The 23,149-nt window shown below is 37.4% G+C and overlaps 1 protein-coding gene across 9 annotated transcripts in view; it reads left to right on the forward strand.

Annotated features, from left to right (window-relative positions):
• BDP1 (B double prime 1, subunit of RNA polymerase III transcription initiation factor IIIB) overlaps positions 1-23,149 on the forward strand; it is a 99,616-nt gene that overhangs the window by 11,587 nt on the left and 64,880 nt on the right. For all 9 annotated transcript variants that reach the window (XM_045061800.1, XM_019835223.3, XM_045061811.1 and 6 more), the window contains 6 exons: positions 944-1,077; positions 2,323-2,417; positions 12,584-12,638; positions 15,836-15,979; positions 18,931-19,215; positions 19,563-19,710. In XM_045061800.1, coding sequence (XP_044917735.1) covers positions 944-1,077; positions 2,323-2,417; positions 12,584-12,638; positions 15,836-15,979; positions 18,931-19,215; positions 19,563-19,710 — 861 coding nt within the window. The remainder of the gene's footprint in view (positions 1-943; positions 1,078-2,322; positions 2,418-12,583; positions 12,639-15,835; positions 15,980-18,930; positions 19,216-19,562; positions 19,711-23,149) is intronic.

Raw genomic sequence — 23,149 nt, forward strand, 5'->3', positions numbered from 1 at the left:
AAGGTTTAAATTCACATTGTAGTTTCTCAGTTAAAATATTAAAATTTTCAGATTTGGCATTGTGGAATTATTTGTCCAAAGTGTGTTTTTAATTTAATTTTTTTTTTGTTAAATTTTTTTTTTTTCCACATTTTTATTTATTTTTGGGACAGAGAGAGACAGAGCATGAACGGGGTAGGGGCAGAGAGAGAGGGAGACACAGAATCGGAAACAGGCTCCAGGCTCTGAGCCATCAGCCCAGAGCCTGACGCGGGGCTCGAACTCACGGACCGCGAGATCGTGACCTGGCTGAAGTCGGACGCTTAACCGACTGCGCCACCCAGGCGCCCCCAAAGTGTGTTTTTTAAAAAAGAAGATAAATTCACGAGTAACTAAATATAAAAGAGGGATGTAAAGTAGTCTGACAGTTCAGTATAAAAATCTTTTTATAGCATATAAAATTCTACGATAATGAAACATAAATGCAGTACTTTTAATAATTGTGTGTTTTTTGCCATTATTTTGTGATGATCATTTTACTGGTCATTAAGTAGTTAAAGCATTGTAATGCTTTGTTTACAGGAATGTAGAACAAAAACATATGATACTTATGTTTCTCATCTTCTCTTGGGTTTAGTATGATAAGGTAATATGTGTTAAATGTAGGGGACATACAGAAGTTAATAAAATATAAGTAATTTTTTGGTGGCCCAAAGATAATGTGTAAATTTTATATTGCTATTCATGATTTCAGAAGAATGTTGGCATTTAATTTTATTACTTGGCAATCACATTTTAAGTGAAAATTAACAATCTTGGAAAATATGCATACCTCAAGTATATATTATTATACTTTTGTTCCGATTCTGTCATGGCACATTTCAAAATATAACTATTCAAATATCATGTATTATTTTCTTTCTTGTTCTAAGTGCAAATGTATTTAAAAGTGTGTCTCTTTCAGTTTAACTGTAGAAGTTTTAAGGACAAAAGGCCCCTGTGTTGTTGAGGAAAATGACCCCATATTTGAGCGTGGTTCTACAACTACATATTCCAGCTTTAGGAAAAACTATTATTCTAAACCATGGTCAAATAAAGGTAACTAATTTTCATTTTAAATTTTGTGGATATTTACTTGAAGTAAAGTGAATTATTTTCTGTAAGTAATAAAATGAAAACCATGTTATTTTCTGTCTAGCTAATTTTATTGGAACTGACCTCTGCATCCGTTCCCCCCCCCCCCCCCCCCCCCCCCCCCCCCGCCACTTATTATGGAACTCCATCTCTGGCTTTATCTTAGTGATCTTTTAGGAATTAGCATTATGGTAATTTGGGTAGAGTAGTCCTCTCTGTCAAATCCCTGTATAAAAAATAACATGGAAAACTGTTAATATTTCTAATACTCATAATAATGTTCTATCTTAGATACTGTTGTATAACAGAGCTTCTAAGGGTCAAAATTGTGCTGTTAAAAAGCATATACTACTTTTTTTTTAAGTTTGTTAATTTTGAGAGAGTTAGTGCAAGCAGGGGAAGGGTAAAGAGAGAGGGGGAGAGCGAGAATGCCAAGTAGGCTCTGCATTGTCAGCATGGAGGCTGATACAGGGCTTGAATTCATGAACTGTGAGATCAGGACCTGAGCCAAAATCAAGAGTTGGTCACTTAAACGACCGAGCCACCCAGGTGCCTGAAGCTTATAATACCTTTTGAATGGTATCGCTTATTCTTATAAAAAATAATGCAGGTTGTTTTTGGGGAGAAAATGAAACAGAACAGAGTAATTCAGGACAACTAGAAAGATTCTATACTTTCCTCCTCTGTATTCCCCAATCCTATTTTATTGAGGTTACTTGTTTTAATAGTTTCTTGTGTGTTTTTTTGGTTACTTTCTTTCACATACTACTTAGTGCACCTTAGTTGCTTATGTTAAAGCAGTAATATAGTGGCTGTGACTGATGGTTTTCTTAAGAACACTTTGAGACCAGATAGGCAGAATGTTGTTTTCTTCTTCTTCCTCTTCTCTTTCCCCTTCTTCCTCCTTCCTCCTTCCTCTTTCTTCTCTTCTTCCTCTTCTTCCCCTTCTCTTCCCTCTCTTCCTAATTTTAGCTTCTTGGTATGACTTTATAAATTTCTTATGTTTCTGTATAAAAGTTTAGACATTATTTTAGATGCATGAAGTTCTTAGCAATAAAATTGACTAAAGATTTCCTGGTCTTTAATAAAAGACTATTAGATACTCTCAAATTTATTTTTAACTCAAAATATATACTTCATGTAAGATTTTTTTTTCCTCTGAAATATTGGGATTAATTTTCATTCTTTCTAAATCTTTTATTTTTACAGAAACAGATATGTTTTTTTTAGCCATCAGCATGGTAGGAACTGACTTTTCTATGATTGGACAACTTTTTCCTCACAGAGCAAGGATAGAAATTAAGGTAAAGTAAACCCAATACATTTGTTGATTGGAAAAGGACCAAAAATTGCTAATACTATTTTTTTAACTTTTGTTTAAATCTCAGTTCATCCTTATTCATTACTAGTTTTGAGTACATGTGTCCTTTTTTACAGCTCAGAAAGTAATGCAGTATTACTGAATTCTAATATGAGTACAATCTCCTTACCTTTAGTGTATTATCTATGTCTTGCTCACTTGTAGAATGGATTTTAGGGAGTACCCATAAAACCACTAAATCTAAGATAAAAGAAGCATTATGTAACGAAGAGGGAAGAATAAATGTATCAGAAAACGTATTTGGATTAAGGGTAGCTTTTGAACAGAGTGTATTGCTTAATTTCCTAGGAAGGCATGAAGAGAGGCATGCTAAATTAGATAATTCCCATGATCTGATCTAACTGTTGCTTTCTTAGGCTACCTTAACTTTGTGGACAGGGCCATTATTAACAAGAGCAGTGATGTAAATTAGTGCTTTACTATGCCTAACAGAGTGAGTAGTATTCTCTATTTTTCCCTTTGTGAGAAACTTAGTTACAAGTTTCCTGGGATGGAGTGCATATGAGTGCACACTATGTAGGCTGTCATGCATTTTCAATTAAAAAAAATTTTTTTAATATTTATTTCTGAGACAGATACAGAGCATGAGTGGGGGAGGGGCACAGAGAGAGAGAGGAAGACAGAATCCGAAGCAGGCTTCAGGCTCTGAGCTGTCAGCACAGAGCCCAGCATGGGGCTCGAACTCACAAACCATGAGATCATGACCTGAGCTGCAGTCGTTCGTTCAACTGACTGAACCACCCAGGCGCCCCTATGCCTTTTCAATATATTGTGAGCTCTTTTTTTATTAAAAAAATTTTTTTTAAATTTTTTATTTTATTTTTGAGAGAGAGAGACACACACAGAGCAGGGGAGGGGCAAGAGAGAGATAGAGACAGAATCTGAAGCAGGCTCCAGGCTCTGAGCTGTCAGCACAGAGCCCAACGCGGGGCTTGAACTCAGACTGCAAGACCATGACCTGAGCCGAAGTCAGACACCCAACCGACTGAGCCACCCAGGCACTCCTATAGTGAGCTCTTTATTCAACCATGGTTTTTTTTTCTTCATTAATTAAACTATCAGGAAAGACAGATGTTTTGTTCTTGTGCTACACTAGGCATGGATCCATCACCTGGGGACCATTATATGGTGTAATGGTTATTCTATTTCTGCAAAAGAAGAATTGTTTATATAATCTATGTTTCTTTTCTAATGTTGATCTTTGATATAAGGAGAAGAAAACGTTAAAGTATGTGAAGGCTAGAAATTGTCTAGGGGAGCTCTCTGATCTGAGTAATTAATGATAAATTTGTCACTAAACTATTTCTCCCCAAAATTGTTTAGACTCCTCCCCTAAGTTTAGTGTAGTTCTAACAAATCTTTGGGCAAAATTTAGAAAAGTGAAAATTTAGACTAGTGGATTGTATTGGTTTTCAAATATCAAACCAGACTTGTGTTATTCTTTCTGATGTTGGATTTTATTATAGTTTCTTGAGAATTTTTTTTTTTTTAAGGTCATAGAGAGTGCATGCATGTGAGCCGGGGAGGGGCAGAGAGAGACGTGATCAGGGGATCTGAGGGAGGCTCTGTGCTGACAGCAGCTAGCCTGATGGAGGATTCAAACTAATGAATTTATGAACGATGAGGTCACGATCTGAGCCAAAGCTAGATGCTCAACTGACTGAGTCACCCAGGTGCCCCTCTTGAGGATTTTTTGCATCTTTGTTCATGAGGGATATTTTGAATATTTATTTATTATTGATTTATTTTTGAGAGAGGAGGGGGCAGCGAGAGAGAGGGAGAGAGAGAATCCCAAGCAGGCTCTGCACTGTTAGCACAGAGCTTAATGCGGGGCTGGAACTCATGACTGAAATGATCTGAGCTGAAATCAAGAGTTGGACACTTACCGACTCAACCAGCCAGCCGCCCTATGAAGGATATTTTGCAACTTTCTTTTAATGCCTTTATCGTATTTTGGTACCAGGATTATGCTGGTTATAAAAAATGAGTTGGACAGTGTTTTTGTTTTTGTTTTTTTTCTTTTATCTGAATGAATTTAAGATTAATACTATTTCTCCTTTAGTGTTCAATAGAATTCAACAGTGAAAACCTTCAGACCTGTAATTTTCTTTGAGGAAGGATTTTAAGTTCAGTTTCTTTAATACATATAGGTATATTCAGATACTCAGTTTTTTTCTTGTCAGTTTTGATGCTAAGTTGTTGAATTTATAGGCATGAAGTTTTCATACTGTTCAGTAATCATTTTAATTTTTATAGGATATTTCTCTTTGATAATTGACGTTTTCCTTTTTTTTTCTTTGTCTTGCTAAGGGTATTTTGACTTCCCCAAATCTTTCTAATGAACCAACCTGTAGTTATAAGTTTTTAATTGTGGATTTTCATTTTTTTAACTCTTCCACATTTCCTTCTATTTATTCTGCCTTTAATTATATTCTTCTTAAGATGAAAATTTTGAACATTGATTTTTAGTACTTTTTTTCTAATTAGACATTTAAAGCTATACATTTTCATCTGAGTCCTGCTTCAACTGCATTTCATAAATTTTGATAGGTTGCTTTCAGTGTTTCTCAGTTAAAAATGTTTTCTACATGTATTTCTGTTATTTAGAAGTGCGCTTAATTTCCAAATATTTGGGACATTGGTAAATATTTTACTGTTTTGTAATTGTTTTATTAATTCCATTGTGAACATCAAATATATAAGCTGTAAGATTTCAGTCTTTCTGAAATTTATTGAGATTTATTTTAAAAACATGTTATATTCATCTTGGTCAGTATTTCTGGTGCACTTGAAATGAGTGTATACTCTGTTGTTGGATATGTTGTCTAGTTCTAGTAGTTAACGAAGCAAAGAATTGACATCTGCCTTCATGATCATAGATTCGCCTCTTTCTGTGTTTGTATTCAGTTTTTGACGTATATTGACTTTCTTGTGTCATTCACTTTTGGGCACAGTAATGGGTACATTCACTTTTAGTGTGCTGCTAAATTGATCATACAGCAATTGTCTTTCTCTGATTTGTATCACTTAGTATAATGCTTTCCGTGTCCATTCATGATGTTGCAAATGGGAAAATTTCTTCTTTATGGCTGGATAATATTCCTGTACACATACATATGTACCACATTTTTTCTTTTTTTTTGTGCTTTGCTTTTGTAATTTTTATCTTTAATTTACTTCCAAGTTAGTATATAGTGCAACATTGATTTTAGGGCTAGATTCCTTATTTCCCCTTACCCATTTAGACCATCTCCTCTCCCACAATTCTTCCAGTAACTCTGTTCTCCGTATTTAAGAGTCTCTCCTGTTTTGTCCCCCTCCCATTTTTATATTATTTTTGTTTCCCTTCCCTTATGTTCATCTGTTTTGTATCTTAAAGTCCTCATGTGAGTGAAGTCATATGGTATTTGTCTTTCTCTGACTAATTTTGCTTAGCATAATACCCTCTAGTTCCATCCACATAGTTGTAAATGGCAAGATTGCATTTGTTTTGATTGCCGAGTAATGCTCCGTTGTGTGTGTGTGTGTGTGTGTGTGTGTGTGTGTGTGTGTGTGTGTGTGTACATACCACATCTTCTTTATCCATTTATCTGTTGTTGGACATTTGGGCTCTTTCCATACTTTGGCTATTGTTGCTAGAGCTGCTATAAACATTGGGGTGAATGTGCCCCTTCGAAATAGCATACCTGTATCCCTTAGGTAAATATCTAGTAGTGCAGTTGCTGGGTCGTAGTATAGTTCTATTTTTAATTTTTTGAGGACCCTCCATACTGTGTTCCAGAGTGGCTGTACCAATTTGCATTCCTGCCAGCAGTGCAAAAGAGATCCTCTTTCTCCGCATCCTCTCCAACATCTGTTGTTGTCTGAGTTGTTAATGTTAGCTATTCTGACAGGTGTGAGGTGGTATCTCAGTGTGGTTTTGATTTGTATTTCCCTGATGATGAGTGATGTGGAGCATTTTTGCATGTGTCGGTTAGCCATCTGGGTGTCTTCTTTGGAGAAATGTCTGTTCATGTCTTTTGCCCATTTCTTCCCCTGACTATTTATTTTTTGGGTGTTAAGTTTGATAAGTTCTTTATAGATTTTGGATACTAACCCTTTATCTGCTTTGTCGTTTGCAAATATCTTCTCCCATTCCATCAGTTGCCTTTTAGTTTTGCTGATTGTTTCCTTTGCTGTGCAGAAGCTTTTTATTTTGATGGGGTCCCAATAGTTTATTTTTGCTTTTGTTTCTCTTGCCTCTGGACATGTGTTGAGTAAGAAGTTGCTATGGGCGAGGTCAAGAGGTTTTTGCCTGCTTTCTCCTCGAGGATTTTGATGGCTTCCTGTCTTCCATTTAGGTCTTTCATCCATTTTGACTTTATTTTTGTGTATGGTGTGGGAAAGTGGTCCAGGTTCATTTTTCTGCATGTCGCTGTCCAGTTTTCCCAGCACCATTTGCTGAAGAGACTGTCTTTATTCCATTGGGTATTCTTTACTGCTTTGTCAAAGATTACTTGGTCATACATTTGTGGATTTATTTCTGGATTCCGAATTCTGTTCCATTACTCTGTTTTTGTGCCAGTGCCACATTTTCTTTATTCATTTCTCACTGGACACTTGGATTGTCTTGGCTGCAGTGAACAATGCTGCAGTGAACTTGGGGATACATACATCTTTTCAAGATAGTGATTTTGTTTCCTTCAGGTAAATATGCAGAAGTAGAATTGCTAGATCATGTGATAATTTTATTTTTTAATATTTTTGAGCAACATCCATACTGTATTCCATAGTAGTTGCAGTAATTTATCCAGTCTGACACTCTTTTAGTTTAATTTTATTATAGGTTGTATTTCTGAGAGAGACCAATTCATGGTCATTGAATTCTTACGTTGACCCTCATTTAAAAAAAAAAAAAAGAGAAAATGTCTGTTGTACATTTCCATGTAATAATTTAGTTCATTTACCTTTAATGTAATAACTGATATGATTGGGTTCAAGTCTATCACCTCACTATTTTCGCTTATCCATCTGTTTTTTATTCCTCGTTTCCTGCCTTTTGGATTATTCAGATAAATCTTAGTATTCTTTCTTATTTTCTTTATTGTACCGTTTTACTCTTTACACTTTATACTCCATATGTAATAATCTCTTACAAGCATATTCCATCTACCCTTCATCCTTTGTGCAATTATATATTTCACTTTTATATACTATAATCCAATTTTACATCGAACTTATTTTAGCTTATAGTCTTTTGTCTTTATTTTTAATGTTTATTATTTTTAAAAAAAAAATTTTTTTTTCAACGTTTATTTATTTTTGGGACAGAGAGAGACAGAGCATGAACGGGGGAGGGGCAGAGAGAGAGGGAGACACAGAATCGGAAACAGGCTCCAGGCTCTGAGCCATCAGCCCAGAGCCCGACGCGGGGCTCGAACCCACGGACCGCGAGATCGTGACCTGGCTGAAGTCGGACGCTTAACCGACTGCGCCACCCAGGCGCCCCAAATGTTTATTATTTTTGAGACGGGTGGGAGGGGAGTGAGGGAGGGAGACACAGAATCCAAAACAGGCTCAAGGCTCTAAGCTGTCAGCCCCCATTGTCTTGTCTTGAAAGGAAATTGAGTAGAAAAGTAGAAAAAAGAAACTAGCCTTAATATTTAGCCACCATTTTCGATGCTTTTCATTTCTTCGTGTAGGTTTGGATAGGAGATTTACTGTTGAAAAATTCTCTCAGCTTTGATTTATCTGAAAGTCTATTTCAGCTTGCTTTTTGTTTTTTTTTGTTGGATATGCAAGTGGTTTGATAGGTTTTCCTTTCAGTGTTTTAAAATTGTCATTCTCTTGTCCATTGGCCTCCAGTGTTTTTGATGATAAGTCAGTCATATTTTTTGTTTTTATTCCCCTGTATGTGATAAATTGTTTTTCTCTATTTTTGAGAGGTTTTAACTCTGGTGTTCAGCAATAGGGTTATGATTTTCGTATGGATAGTTTCTTTTCAATATTTTTTCTACTTTGTCCTTTTCCTCTGGGACTCCGCTTATGTCTATTAGCCTGCATAACATTATACTTCAGGTTAAAGCTCTGTTCTTTTTTTTTCCTGATCTTTTTTCTCTATATCACTTGGTTAGTTTCCATTACTGTGTTCACAGGTTCACCCTGTCTTCTGCTGTCTTCGGTCTGCAGATACGCCCATTCAGTGAATGTTTCATTTCTCATGTTACATATTTTTCATTTCTTTAATTTCCATGTGGTTATTTTTCTTAGTTTCCTTTCTTCTGAGATTTCCCTGTTGATTCCATATTTTTCTTTATTTTATTTTATTTTATTTTATTTTATTTTATTTTATTTTATTTTATTTTATTTTATTTTATTTTATTTTATTTTATTCTTTTCAACGTTTTATTATTTATTTTTGGGACAGAGAGAGACAGAGCATGAACGGGGGAGGGGCAGAGAGAGAGGGAGACACAGAATCGGAAGCAGGCTCCAGGCTCCGAGCCATCAGCCCAGAGTCCGACGCAGGGCTCGAACTCACGGACCGCGAGATCGTGACCTGGCTGAAGTCGGACGCTTAACCGACTGCGCCACCCAGGCGCCCCTCCATATTTTTCTTTAAATCATTGAACATATTTATAACATGTTTTAACTTTCTTGCTTGTTAATTTCAGCATTTAGATCATGTTGAGATCTGCTTCTGTTGACTATTTTCTTTGTGCATCACATTTTCTTGTCTTCTCATGTCTTATAGAGTTTTGTTGTTTTTTTTTTTTTTTTAAGTTTATTTGGAGAGAGAGAGAGCACATGTGTGTTAGCGGGAGGGGCAGAGAGAATGGGAGAGAGAGGATATACAGAGCCCGACATGGGGCTCGAACTCCTGAACCATGAGATCATGACCTGGGCCAGAACCAAGAACCAGATGCTTAAGTAGCTGAGCCTCCCAGGCATCCCTTGTGGAGGTTTTTTAAAAGATTTTTTTTTTTTAATGTTTATTTTTGAGAGAGAGCATGTGCGGGAGCGAGAGTAGGGGAGGGGCAGAGAAAGAGGGAGATTCGGAATTCAAAGCAGGCTCCAGGCTCCAAGCTGTCAGCATAGAGCCTGATGTGGGGCTCGAACTCACAAACCACGAGATCATGACCCAAGCTGAAGTCGGATGCTTAACTGAACTACCTAGGCGTCCCATGGATTTTTTTTTTTTTTTTTTTTTTTTAACATTTATTTATTTTTGAGACAGAGAGAGACAGAGCATGAACGGGGGAGGGGCAGAGAGAGGGAGACACTGAATCGGAAGCAGGCTCCAGGCTCTGGGCCATCAGCCCAGAGCCCGACTAGGGGCTCGAACTCACGGACCGCGAGATCGTGACCTGAGCTGAAGTCGGACGCTTAACCGACTGAGCCACCCAGGCGCCCCTCCATGGATTTTTTTTAAACTGAGTACTGGACATTGTGGATGATATGTTTGATAGTGTCTAGATTATGTTTGTTGGTTTCTTTCCTTTAAAGAGTATTAAGTTCTAAAAGGCAGTTAATATTCTCTCAACTCTCCTTGTTATTGTCAAGGCTTGATTTTAGGCTTTATTAAGGCAAATCTAGGCTAATCCTTTTTCTAGGTTTTTTTATCTGAACCATAGAAAATCCTTTGAATTAGTTTTCTAAGTTCTCTGAGGACCATCATATTAGTACTATTCGAGATGCACAGAAGAGATGGTATAATTCATTACATATCGTGAATGCTTTAGGGCATTAGAATTTAATTCTCATGCTAGAGCCCTGAGTGAGAAAGCCTGCTCTAAGACTGTGGTCCTTATCTCAAAGCGGTGACTTTTCTGGTGTCTAAAGTAAATGTTTGGGTATTGACTAATAAGTCTTTGCTTTTGTGAGGGCTAGAATTCTGTCAGCTTGCTCTGTTATGTAACTTCTAGTATCTTTCTTTTCTCATTCCTGGAGTAGTTGTTTTCTACTAGGCCTTAGGCTGTTGGTATGTGGAACCCAGATATAGACCAAGCACCCATGGACTACTTCCACTAGGCTTGTGAGACTCCTTTTTATATAGCTGTCTTCTCTCTACAACCCCTAAATATTCTCTAGCTCTTGAGAGCTCTGCTCTCTTTGGCCTTTATCTCCTCTTCATTGTTTAGGGAATTTAGCCCAGAGAGCCATGGTGAACATGGGTACATCTTAGATGTTTCCATTCTCTCCAGAAATGTGAAGTTGTAGTTTTACTTTTGCTGTTGTCCATTGTTTGCAAACAGTTGATTCATTTATTTGGTTCAGTAGTAAAGTTATTTTTGGTGTGGTTCGATGTGTTGAGTAAGCCTGTAACCAGTTACTTCATCAGAGTCAGTGGTGGAAATTATGGGATTTATTTTACAATCATGAAATTTAGTTTTCAGTAGTTCCTGCCTGTAAATTCAAGGAATAATATCAATACATTCTTTACAAATGTTTTAAATTGTTCTCAATTACGTTCCTCATTAGGTAAAATATGGTATAGTATTGTTTTAGAATTGAATAATGCCTAAAGCTTATTGGCATTTCTCTTAGGATGTTCAATTTAGTGGTTATATAGCCTCTCATTTTTATGGAGGTAACTTTTGAGGGGATGTTTAAAGAATAATATGATCTTTATGGGAGAAAGATAATGATCCTTGAAAACTTAAGTGTTCTTTACTTGGGAATGAGTTTTACGAAGAAAATAAAGACTAGAAAAAAAAAGGATAAACTGTAGATGAAAAAATGTTGAAGGCCTATGAAGTTTTTAAAATATGGGCAAGGCTCACCTAAAGAGTTTAAAGACGCGTGTGCCCTTGAATCATAAACAGTAAGGAAAGCAAGACAGAACTTTAAATAAAGTCAGGTCAGTGGTTAGGTTCTTTCAGAGGGAAGAAGGGGGCCATGAAGCGCTTCTTTGTTTTGTGATTTTCTCTATTTTTTCTCAATACAAAGTTTGATTTTTGTATTTTCAATAAAAGCTTTTAGACTGATCTATAAAAGGGAGAGATTGGTGATTATGCCCTCTCCCAGGATGTAATTGCATGATTTGATAATCTTACAAACAAGCTTATACCTTCACACTTCCTAATGACCTTAGTTAGGATGGATTGAACCTTAAACTTTAACCATCTCCATCTTAATGGAGGTAATCTGGAGTGCTACAGGGAATGATGATCTCTGGTGCTCAGAAAAGCATGAAGAAATGTGCCTTAATATAAAGAAGTCTCTCTTTTTTTTTAAACGTTTGTTTAATTTTGAGAGAGCGTGCACACACACATGTAAGCGAGGGAGGGGCAGAGAGAGAAGGGGACAGAGGACCAAATGGGTCCTGTGCTGATGGCAGAGAGCCCAATGAAGTCCCTAACCCTGAGATCATGACCTGAGCCAATGTTGGATGCTTAACCGACTAAGCCACCCAGGTGCCCCAATATAAAGAAGATTCTAAAGATAAACTTGGCCTGACTCAAAAATTTGTTTTCTCACAGTCTCTCTTCTGTGCCATAAAAAAACATGAGAATAGTAATATGTTTAACTTGATATGAATATATTAGTTTTTAAAGAGTTAATATTAGTTGGCTTAATTGACTACAGTTTGATTTGTTACCAGGCTAGTTAACTTAATTTTTTTCTATCCTCTGTAACTCTAGCTTCCATTGCTGATTTATGCTGTTGATTATAAGGAGGTTCAGGGAGCTCAGTGTAGATAATCATCTCTTTTTAAAAAGCTGAAGGTTTAAGTAGCTTGCCTGTTGGCAAAGATGTTATGTACAAGAGAATCATTTGTTATAAGAATTTTATTTATTTTTGTTTTAGAGAGAGAGAGTGTACAAGCCGGGGGGAAGGGCAGAGGAAGAGAGAGAGACAGACAGACAGACAGACAGACAGACAGAGAGAATCCCAAGCAGGCTCCATGCTTCGTGTGAGGCCTGACTCAGGACTTAAGCCCATGACCCTGGGATCATGACCAGAGCCGAAATCAAGAGGCAGACCCTCAACCAACTGAGCCACCCAGGCAACCCAGAAGTTTTATTGTAATGCTTATTTTTTAACTGTAATCTTCACTTTTTTAATGGGATAAAATTACTATAGGTTTTTGTTTTCTTTTGTTAACAGAATAAATTTAAACGTGAAGAGAAAACAAATGGATGGAGAATAGACAAAGCCTTCCGTAAGTATTAAGACCTCTTTTATGACATATCACTTGGAGATCTTAAAAAAGGACCAGTTTGGTTCTGGTGTGTTTTAGATTTGTGTTTTCTCTTTATTGTCATAAGAAGAATGAGACTGGACATTTTTCTCTTGAGCAGTGCAGGTCTGGCAGCTGATAACAGATCTATAGACAAGGGATTGGTAAAACATTAAGAAGCAAGTAAGCAGAGTTCTGAGTTCCAGAAGTTATAGAGGGACTGAAGACACCTTTTCTAAGTGTTTTTTTTTTTTGTTCTGAGTCAACTCTATTCAAGAAGGAATTGTTTCTGGAAGAACTAACAGTATAGATGATTCCTTCCAGTGGCCAGTCATTCATTCAGTTAATAATAGTAAACTTCTGAGAACTGTTTAATGTTCTAGGCATTGAGGATATAATGGTGAGCAGAGCAAATGAGAAGTCTGCTTTTAGAGCCTTAAGTCTAATTAGATGTGGAAAAGGATAAAGTCAGTAGTCACCGTTAATTGCAGATAGTGATTAGTTTCTAAGAAGAAAAAAGGGAGTGAAGAGTGGATATGTAGAATTGGTAGTCAGGGAAGTTTTGTCTGAAAAGGTGGCATTTGAATTTATACCTGAAGGGATGATACCTATTTTTCAGCTTTTAAGTAATTGCTTTCCTGCAGTTAACATTTTTTCTTTTTGAGTCCAGAGAAGAATATCAAGGGATCTGTACAAAAAAAGCAAAATTAAATGTATTGTTTAAAATAGTACCTGTAGAGGCACCCAGCTAGCTCAAACAGAAGAGCATGCAATTTTTGATATTGGGATCAAGCCCCATGTTGAGTGTAGAGATTACTAAAAAAAAAAAAAAATAAACTTAACAAACAAGAGTTTAAAAAAAATAAAAATAAACCTATATTCCTTGTCTGGAAGATAATTATCAATGTTTCATGATAAATGTATTCACTATCCTTTTGCTCTAGTGCTAATCTTTGGAAAAAACCTGAAAAGGGGATTGATGTCATATAGCATGTGTGTTTACCTTACGAGGAGACCCTGAGATGAGTGGAGTCTACTCACAACGTTGTATTGGGTCTTTAGGGATAGCACTTCTAAGAATAGCTCCTGGAAGATCTGGAGTATTTTAGTCTTAAACTTCTATTTTGGAGAGGTGGTCATGAAACTGTTCATTATGTTCAGTGCATTATAATCAGAAAAGAATTCATAAATCCATAAAGTCTTCATGGGGTATGGAACCATTGTTAAGACCATTTTAATAGATTATTTTATTTTACTGAAAAAATTTTTAATGTGTATTCTTGAGAGAGGGAGAGAGGTGCAGAGTGCAAGTTGGGAGGAGCAGACAAAGAGAGGGAGACACAGAATCCCAAGCAGGCTCCACACTGTCAGGACAGAGCCTGACACGGGGCTCGAACCCACAAACTGAGAGATCCTTATCTGATCCGAAGTCAGATGCTTAACCGACTCACCATCTAGGCGCCCTGTAATACACAATTTTATTATTGGCTGATTTGGGTGCTTTGTAGTGGAAAATTAGAAAAAAATTAAACTGCAATTTTTAAAAAAAAAATTTTTTTTTTCAATGTTTATTTATTTTTGGGACAGAGAGAGACAGAGCATGAACAGGGGAAGGGCAGAGAGAGAGGGAGACACAGAATCGGGAACAGGTTCCAGGCTCTGAGCCATCAGCCCAGAGCCTGACGCGGGGCTCGAACTCACGGACCGCGAGATCATAACCTGGCTGAAGTCGGACGCTTAACCGACTGCGCCACCCAGGCGCCCCTGCAATTTTTTTTTTTAGAACTTATATTTTCAATTTCTCTGAGAATTTTTTTTAAGTTCATTTTTTTTATTTTGAAAGAGAGCGTGTTCAGGGGAGAGGTGAAGAGAGGTGGCAGGGGAGGATGGTGGAGTAGAGAATCCCAGCAGGCTCTGCACTGTTAGTGTGGAGCCCATTGTGGGGCTCGAACTTACAAACCTTGAGGTCATGACCTGAGCTGAAATCAAGAGTTGGGCACTTAACCAACTGAGCCACTTAGGCGCCCCATTTTAGTTTTTTAAAATTTAATTTAATTTATTATTATTATTATTTTAATGTTTATTTTTGATAGAGACAGAGCACACGTGGGGGAGGGGCAGAGAAAGGGAGAAACAGAATCCAAAGCAGGCTCCAGGCTCCGAGCTGTCGGCACAGAGCCCGATGTGGGGTTCAAACCCACAAACTGCGAGATCATGACCTGAGCCGAAGTTGGACGCTTAACCGACTGAGCCACCCAGGTGCCCCCATGGCTCTTTCTGATATAATGACATTGATGGGTATTTAGTGAGAATGGTCCTGATCAATATTCACTTGCTTCCCTTTTTGCTGATATTTGGAAGATTAAATAGTGAAAGGGTTGTGATGAAGAGAGGACATGAGGTAGAGAGGCTTTGAGGAGTTAGTCATCTGGTCTTTTCTCAAAGTTGATTTGTAATGTACATACAGTGCAATTTATAGTTTGAGTTTTGACATAGGGTATACTTGTGCAACCACCACCCAAAACAAGGTATGGAATATTTTCATCGAACAGAAAGGCCCCTCTGTCCCTTTGTAGTCAGTCTCCACAGCTATCCTGATGCAGGGCAACTGCTATTTTCATTTGAATCACCATAGATTAGTTTTGCTTGTTCTAGAACTTCTTATTCATGGAATCATACAGCATGTGCTCTCTTATGTCTGGCTTCTTTCAGTCAACATTTTGAGATTTACCTATAATATTGCTTGTATCAGTACATAGTTGTTTTTTTTTGTTTTTTTTTTTCAACGTTTATTTTTGGGACAGAGAGAGACAGAGCATGAACGGGGGAGGGGCAGAGAGAGAGGGAGACACAGATTCGGAAACAGGCTCCAGGCTCTGAGCCATCAGCCCAGAGCCTGACGTGGGGCTCGAACTCACGGACCGCGAGATCGTGACCTGGCTGAAGTCGGACGCTTAACCGACTGCGCCACCCAGGTGCCCCTGTTTTTTAAACTGATGTAACTTGTTCCTATTTATTGCTCAGTTTTCTTTTGTGAGTCTCTACTACAGTGACTAGAGTTGGTTATCCATTCTCCTAATAAGCCCATTTGCTTTTGATGTATGGTACTTAACTTGAAAATTCTTTTTCTTTTTTTAAAATATAAACTTGTGGGTTCTTTTTCTCTTTTTTTTAAACAGAGGAAAAGCGCCCTTTTGACTTCGATTTTTTTGCTCATTTGCTTCAGAAAGTTCTTGCTGAAGAAGAGAAAAGAAAACAAAAATCTGTTAAAAATCAGAGTTCAAAGGAGAAGAAATCTTCTAAACCTCGGAAAAACGTAAAAGGTATTTAAAAGAAACCGTGTTCTATTATTTAATAGTGATACACTTGGAATATTGTCTCTCGAGTCTTTGAGTATTCCTCTGTAGTTCGGGTAGTTGAGATCATCAGGGCATCCATTTGGGGAGACTTGATTTTTCTTCAGTCTTTCAGTTATCTGGCCTAAAATAGCACTTCCTTTTAAATTTAATAATTTGCATGGTTGGGCTATTTGACGTCTTTCTTGCTTCTAGAGTGTTGTTGTAGCTAATAAAAGAGCACTGGAATTTGGGGGTGTCATGTTTGGTTACTTACTATCATTTTCCTTTCTAAAACAAACCTGACACAAAGTTCTAATGTTTAAAAAATGGAACTCTGATACTTTTGCTTGTGACTGAATTGCATTGTTTGAGCACAGTTTATTTCTCAGGGTTAGTGTTGATTGGTGCTAGGTAGAAACTTGTGTATATATAGGCATTTCTATTTTTAGGCAAATATTTTCTTGATTCTTTGAATTCTGATCTAGGAGGATAATGTTTAGTTACATCAAGTACTTTATTTAAAAATTTTTTTTTTTTTTAATTTTTTTTTTCAACATTTTTTATTTATTTTTGGGACAGAGAGAGACAGAGCATGAACGGGGGAGGGGCAGAGAGAGAGGGAGACACAGAATCGGAAACAGGCTCCAGGCTCTGAGCCATCAGCCCAGAGCCCGACGCGGGGCTCGAACTCTCGGACCGCGAGATCGTGACCTGGCTGAAGTCAGACGCTTAACCGACTGCGCCACCCAGGCGCCCCAAGTTACATCAAGTAGTTTAAAGAATCATGGAACTATGGGGAAATTTTTATGTTAGGTTGTTCACATCCCAGACCCTATCCACATGTTTTAGTCACTTGGAAACAGCCCTGGAGATCTTGTTAACTCTCCCTATGGTCTCACAGTTTAAGTATTGACAGATGTAGGACTCAAACCTAGGGCTGTGAGAGCCTGCTTTGGGGGTCTGCAAGACTAATGCGAGGTTGGATTATTTGCTAGGAGACTCAAAAGATGCAGTGTATGGTTTTACACCAGCTGAGATTTCTTACAGTGAAAGGCTACGGAACAGAATTAGCAAAGGGAGAAGATACATGGCTCAAAGTCTAGGAAAATCCAGGTACAAGCTTACAAGAGTCCTCTCTCCTAGAGTCCCACAGGAAGTGCTTCATTTCTGTAGCAACAAGTTAATGATGAGATAGATAAAAAGTTGTCTGCCAGCTTTCTTGTTAGAAACTGAGGGTCCAAGGTTTTTATTGGAGGCTAGCAATGTAGACACCCTCTGCCTGGCACATATCAGAATTTGGAACTCCCAAAATGAAAGCAGTTGTTCAGCGTAAACCATAGTGTTGGTACAGACGTTTTAGGCACACCGGGCCACTTTTGTCAGGCTGGTGTGAATTCTCCCCAAACCTATGTTTCCAGACACAGCCTAAGGGTCAACATTTTAATCAGGCCTTTCAAGGGATGGCTGCTGCAGCCTGCCTGCTGCATTAATTGTCTTCTGCACAGAGCAGTCCAGCATTTCTTTTCTTGGAACATGATGTCTCTATCTTTTTAAAAACAGTGTTGGTAAGTATAAAATTATTACATTTTTTAGTTTTTTTTTTTTTTTTACCTTTTATGGCCCTGGGAAACTAAAATAGATATATTAACATGATTATTATGTTATAGGTCATATCATAAATAACATGTGTTTTATTTAATGTGAGAACTTTTTATAGTTTTTTATAACAAGTCTCAGAATTTAAAAATTGCTGATTATTATTCTGATAGGAAATCCAGTGTTCTCAGTTGTAAATTCTTGTTTTGACTTTTTTTTTTTAACAAATTAAATGATGTTAATTTTATTATTTTTTAAGATTAGGGTTTTTTTTTTGTTTTTAAGACTAGATATTTTTAGAGATGTCTTGATCAACAGTTGTTGTGAAGTTTGCTTTTGGTTGATGTCTCCATGGTGATTTCTCATTTCTTTTTTTAAATTTTACATATTTTTATCTTTTGATGCAGTTGACTATTAATATGTCTTCATTAAAAGGGTATTTTAAAAATTGTTTAAAATTGTTTAAAATATTGTCTAAAAATTTTTTTTTTTTTTTCTTCAACGTTTATTCATTTTTGGGACAGAGAGAGACAGAGCATGAACGGGGGAGGGGCAGAGAGAGAGGGAGACACAGAATCGGAAACAGGCTTCCAGGCTCCGAGCCATCAGCCCAGAGCCTGATGCGGGGCTCGAACTCACGGACCGCGAGATCGTGACCCGGCTGAAGTCGGACGCTTAACCGACTGCGCCACCCAGGCGCCCCTGTTTTTTTTTTTTTGAGAGAGAGAGAATCTTAAGCAGGGTCCCTGTTCAGCGGTGAGGCCGAAGCAGGGCTTGATCCCACAACCCGGGATCATGACCTGAGCTGAAATCAAGAGTTGTATACTTACCACCCAAGCTACCCTGAAAATATTTGTTAGAAAGGGTTTTCAGATGCCCCTGAAAATATTTGTTAGAAAGGGTTGTTCATTGAAAAACAAATAATACAGAAAATGGCGAATTCTCTTTCCTACCCTGCCTTCAAATCAAATTGTCCAGATTTTCTAGGGATAACTGTTAATAAACACTTCTATTGAAGTATATGTGTGTCTTAGAGGATATGTAATTGTTTTTGCTTAATAAAAATGAGATCATAATCTATATGTTCTCTGCAACTTGAGTTTTTTGTGCAAAAATACCTTTTGAAATCTTTTACATTACTACTTACAAGCCTACCTCATTATTATTTGTTATGTGGATTTTTATACCATAAATGTGTTACAGCTTCTTTAGTCCCAATTGGGTATTTTAGGTTGTCTTCAAAGTTTTGCCCAGATATCCCTGAGTATTTATCTTCTTCATCTTTAAGATTTTTCTGTAGGTTATTTATATGTTTATAACAGTATCTTTTATTTTCAAAGCAAAAAAAGTTGCCAGTGAAGGAGGAAATGATGATCCAGATGAGTCTCTGAGCAGCAAAATTTCAGATACAGAACAGTCTCAAAAGGACGCTCAAACGGGTGAAGAAGAACAACAGTCTCAGACTTTACCAGAACAGGATTCAGAACAGATTGCATTAGAAACAGACCTAAATCAAAAGAAAAGAAGAAGAAAGAATCAGGATGAAACTGGTAAACAGGAAGTAAAGAATCTTTCAGGAAATGCCACTGTTCAGTTAGATCATTCTAAAGGAGAAAAATACATAAGTAAGTTTCTTACATGTATTGATAGTCCCTATATAACTTGAGAAGACATGTACTGTCAGGATGTATGTAATTTAAATGCTTCTGAGTAGCAGTGATTAATAACGCTTAAATTCTACAAACTGCCCAGGAAATTTGGGCTGATCTATAAAACACAGTTAAAATTTATACAGTTGTGAGTTGACTAAATTTTCATAAATGTTCTAAAATTAAGATCTCTGCCTTGGATATTGGAAATTGTGGAATAGATTAATGATTTGTAGGAATAGACTGTTTTATGTAAATTCCTGTGTGCTTTAAAAAGTGGATGTTTTCATTTTTTTAGAATAACATGCATTTTGTATTCATAGATAACAGTCAGTCTTTAAGGCCTGAGATGAATGAAGATGAAGGCAATAAGGAACAGAAGCTTTCTTGCATACAAAATATAGATGACATTGTGGATTTATCCTCCAGTGAAAAAGTTGAGAAAAGAACTGATCCTGTGCTTTTATCGAGGTATTCTCTATACCTTTACTGACTTTGTCTACATCTTCTGTAAGTTACTGAATGGGGAGTGTGACATCTCCAGCTGTAATTATGAATTTGCCTATTGTTCTTCCGAGTTCTATTTGTTTTCATGACTTTTGAAGCTCTCTTACTAGGTGCGTACATATTTAGGATTGTTGTATCTTCTTGGTGAAATTACCCTTTATCATTTGTGGATATCATTCTGATACTGCTCTTTGTTCTGAAGCTTAACTTTGCTACAGCTGTCTTTCGGTTAGTGTTTGCATGGGCTTATCATTTTTTGTAAAGATTTTCTCTTTATTTTTGGTTTTTAGTAGTTTGAATGTGTATATCCTGCTGAGTTTGTTTTTTTAAAATGTGGTAAAAAGCATGTGAGATGTGCTGTCCTAACAAGTTGATAATTTCTTTTTAGTGTCATTCATTTTTGAGAGAGAGAGACAGAGTGTGAGTGGGGGAGGGGCAGAGAGGGAGACAGGGAATCCGAAGCAGGCATTAATCAGGCTCTGAGCTGTCAGCACAGAACCTGACACGGGGCTGGAACCCACAAACTGTGAGATCATGATCTGAGCCAAAGTCAGACACTTAAGTGTCTGAGCCACCCAGGTGCCCTGGTCCTAACAAGTTTTTATTTTTATTTTTACTATTTTTATTTTTATTTATTTATTGATTTATTTTTAATGTTTATTTATTTTTGAGACAGAGAGAGACAGAGCATGAACGGGGGAGGGTCAGAGAGAGGGAGACACAGAATCTGAAACAGGCTCCAGGCTCTGAGCTGTCAGCACAGAGCCCGACGCGGGGCTCGAACTAACGGACCGCGAGATCGTGACCTGAGCCGAAGTCGGCTGCTCAACCGACTGAGCCACCCAGGCGCCCCCTAACAAGTTTTTAAATTGCGTAGTAGAGTATTATAAACTATTAGCAAGGTGTTGTACATAAGATTTCTAGACCTTTTCATCTTGTATGACAGATACATTCTATAAATTGAGTAACAACTCTGCTTCCATTTTAACCCCAGTCCCTGGCTGCCATCCTTCTACTTTCTGTTTCTGTGAGTTGGGTTTGTTTAGATACATCATATAAGTGGAATCATACAGTATTTGTCTTTCTGCGATTGGCATATTTCACCTTGCATAATGTTTCGAAGTTTCACCTGTGTTGCAGCATGTGACACTATTTCCTTCTTTCTTTGTGGCCAAATAATATTCCATTGTACGTATATATCACATTTTCCTGTTTCACTTCTCTCTCCATGACCATTTAGATTGTCTCCATCTCTTGGCTATTTTATTTTCTTAATAAGTTATATTGCTTTTATGTTTTTTTGAGAGAGAGAAAGCATGCACATGTACAGGGGAGGGCCAGAGGGAGGAGAGAATCTTAAGCAGGCTCCACCCTCAGTGTGTAGCCTAACACAGGGCTCAGTCTCATGACCATGAGATCATGACCTGAGTGGAAATCAGGAGTTGGACACTTAACCCACTGAGCCACCCAGGAGCCCCTCTGTGCTATTTGATTTGATTTGATTTTTTATTAAAAAAATTTTTTTTAATGTTTATTCTTTTTGAGAGACAGAGATAGAGCATGAGTGGGGAGGGGGCAGAGAGAGGGAGACACAGAATCCGAAACAGGCTCCAGGCTCTGAGCTGTCAGCACAGAGCTCGACGTGGGGCTCGAACTCACAAGCTGCGAGATCCTGACCTGAGCCGAAATCAGATGTTCAATCAACTGAACCACCCAGGCGCGCCCCTCTTTGCTATTTTAAATAGTGCTATGATAAATTTGGGGATGCAGATATCTCTTTGAACTCCTGTTTTAATTTCTTCTAGATGTATACCCAGAAGAGGGATTGCTGAATCATAGGATAGTTCTATTTAAAATTTTTTTTTTAAGATTTTACTTTCTTTAAAATACTGTCTACCCCCAGCGTGGGGCTCAAACTCACAACCAGGAGATCAAGAATCGCATGCTCTACTGACTGAGCTAGCCAGGTGGCCCTGTATGTTTAATTTTTTTGAGGAGCGTTAACACTTGTTCATAGTGGCTGTGCTATTTTACATTCCTGAGCCAGCAGTACACAAACATACCAGTTTTCTGTAAACTGGTTTTCATTACCAACACTTGTTATTTTGTGTTTTCTTTATTTGTGTTTGATAATGGTTATTCAGACATTTGAGGTGATACCTCATTGTGGGTTTGATTTGCATTTCCATGATTAGTGATGTTGAAGATATTTACATATCCCTGTTGGCCTTTTGTATGGCTTTGAAAAAATTCTGTTCAGTCCTTTTTCATATTTTTTAATTACGTTATTTTCTTTGAATTATAGGGATTTAATGTTTTTTTTAATGTTTATTTTGAGAGAGAGAGTGTGTGTTCTTGTGCGCGCATAAGCTGGAGAGGAGCAGAGAGAGAAAGAGGGAGAATCCCAAGCAGTCTCCACGCTGTCAGTGTGGAGCCTGACGTGGGGCTATATCTCATGATGGTGAGATCATGACCCAAGTGGAAATCAAGAGTCAAATGCTCAACTGACTGAGCCACCCACTCACTCCTAGGCATTCCTTTTATATTTTGGGTATTAAATTAACAGATAAATGGTTTGCAAATATTTTCTCCCATTCCACAGGTTGTCTTTTGACTTAGTTGATGATTTCCTTTGTTGTGCTGAAGGTTTTTAGTTTCATGTTCCACTTGTCTGTCTGTGGTAGTTTGTTCATACAATTCGGAAGGTTAATACTTTCTTTGAAGCTGAGTCATGGCTCTTGGGTGCTTAATTTTCTAGGTGACAGACATCTAAATTATGGTTTCTGAGACACAACTTAATTTCATAAACTACACACAAAAAATACTGATGCCTTTTAGAGGACAAACAACCCTGTAATGACTGTTAAGATCCTGTTTTTTTAAAACAGTGAGCTGATTCTAAAATTATTATCTACACAAGATTGAACGGTCATGAGTGGTAAAGACAATTTGAAAAACAACAGTTCTGGAGAGGAAATATATTAATACTTTAAAGCTAGAATAATTATCCTGATGATGAGTGATGTTGAGCATCTTTTCATGTGTCTGTTGGCCACCTGGATGTCTTCTTTAGAAAAGTATCTATTCATGTCTTCCATACATTTCTTCACTGGATTGTTTTTCGGATAAGTTTGTTAAGTTCTTTATACATTTTGGATACTAACCCTTTATCTGATAGGTCATTTGTACATATCTTCTCCCATTCTGTTGGTTGCCTTTTGGTTTTGTTGATTGTTTCCTTTGCAGTGCAGAAACTTTTTATCTTGAGGAGGTCCCAATAGTTCATTTTTGCTTTATTTCCCTTGCCTTTGGAGACATGTCGAGCAAGAAATGGCTGCATCTGAGGTCAAAGATGTTGTTGCCCGTTTTCTCCTGTAGGGTTTTGATGGTTTCCTGTCTCACA

The sequence above is a fragment of the Felis catus genome, chromosome A1 (assembly GCF_018350175.1).
Source record: "Felis catus isolate Fca126 chromosome A1, F.catus_Fca126_mat1.0, whole genome shotgun sequence".
Lineage (NCBI taxonomy): Eukaryota > Metazoa > Chordata > Mammalia > Carnivora > Felidae > Felis > Felis catus.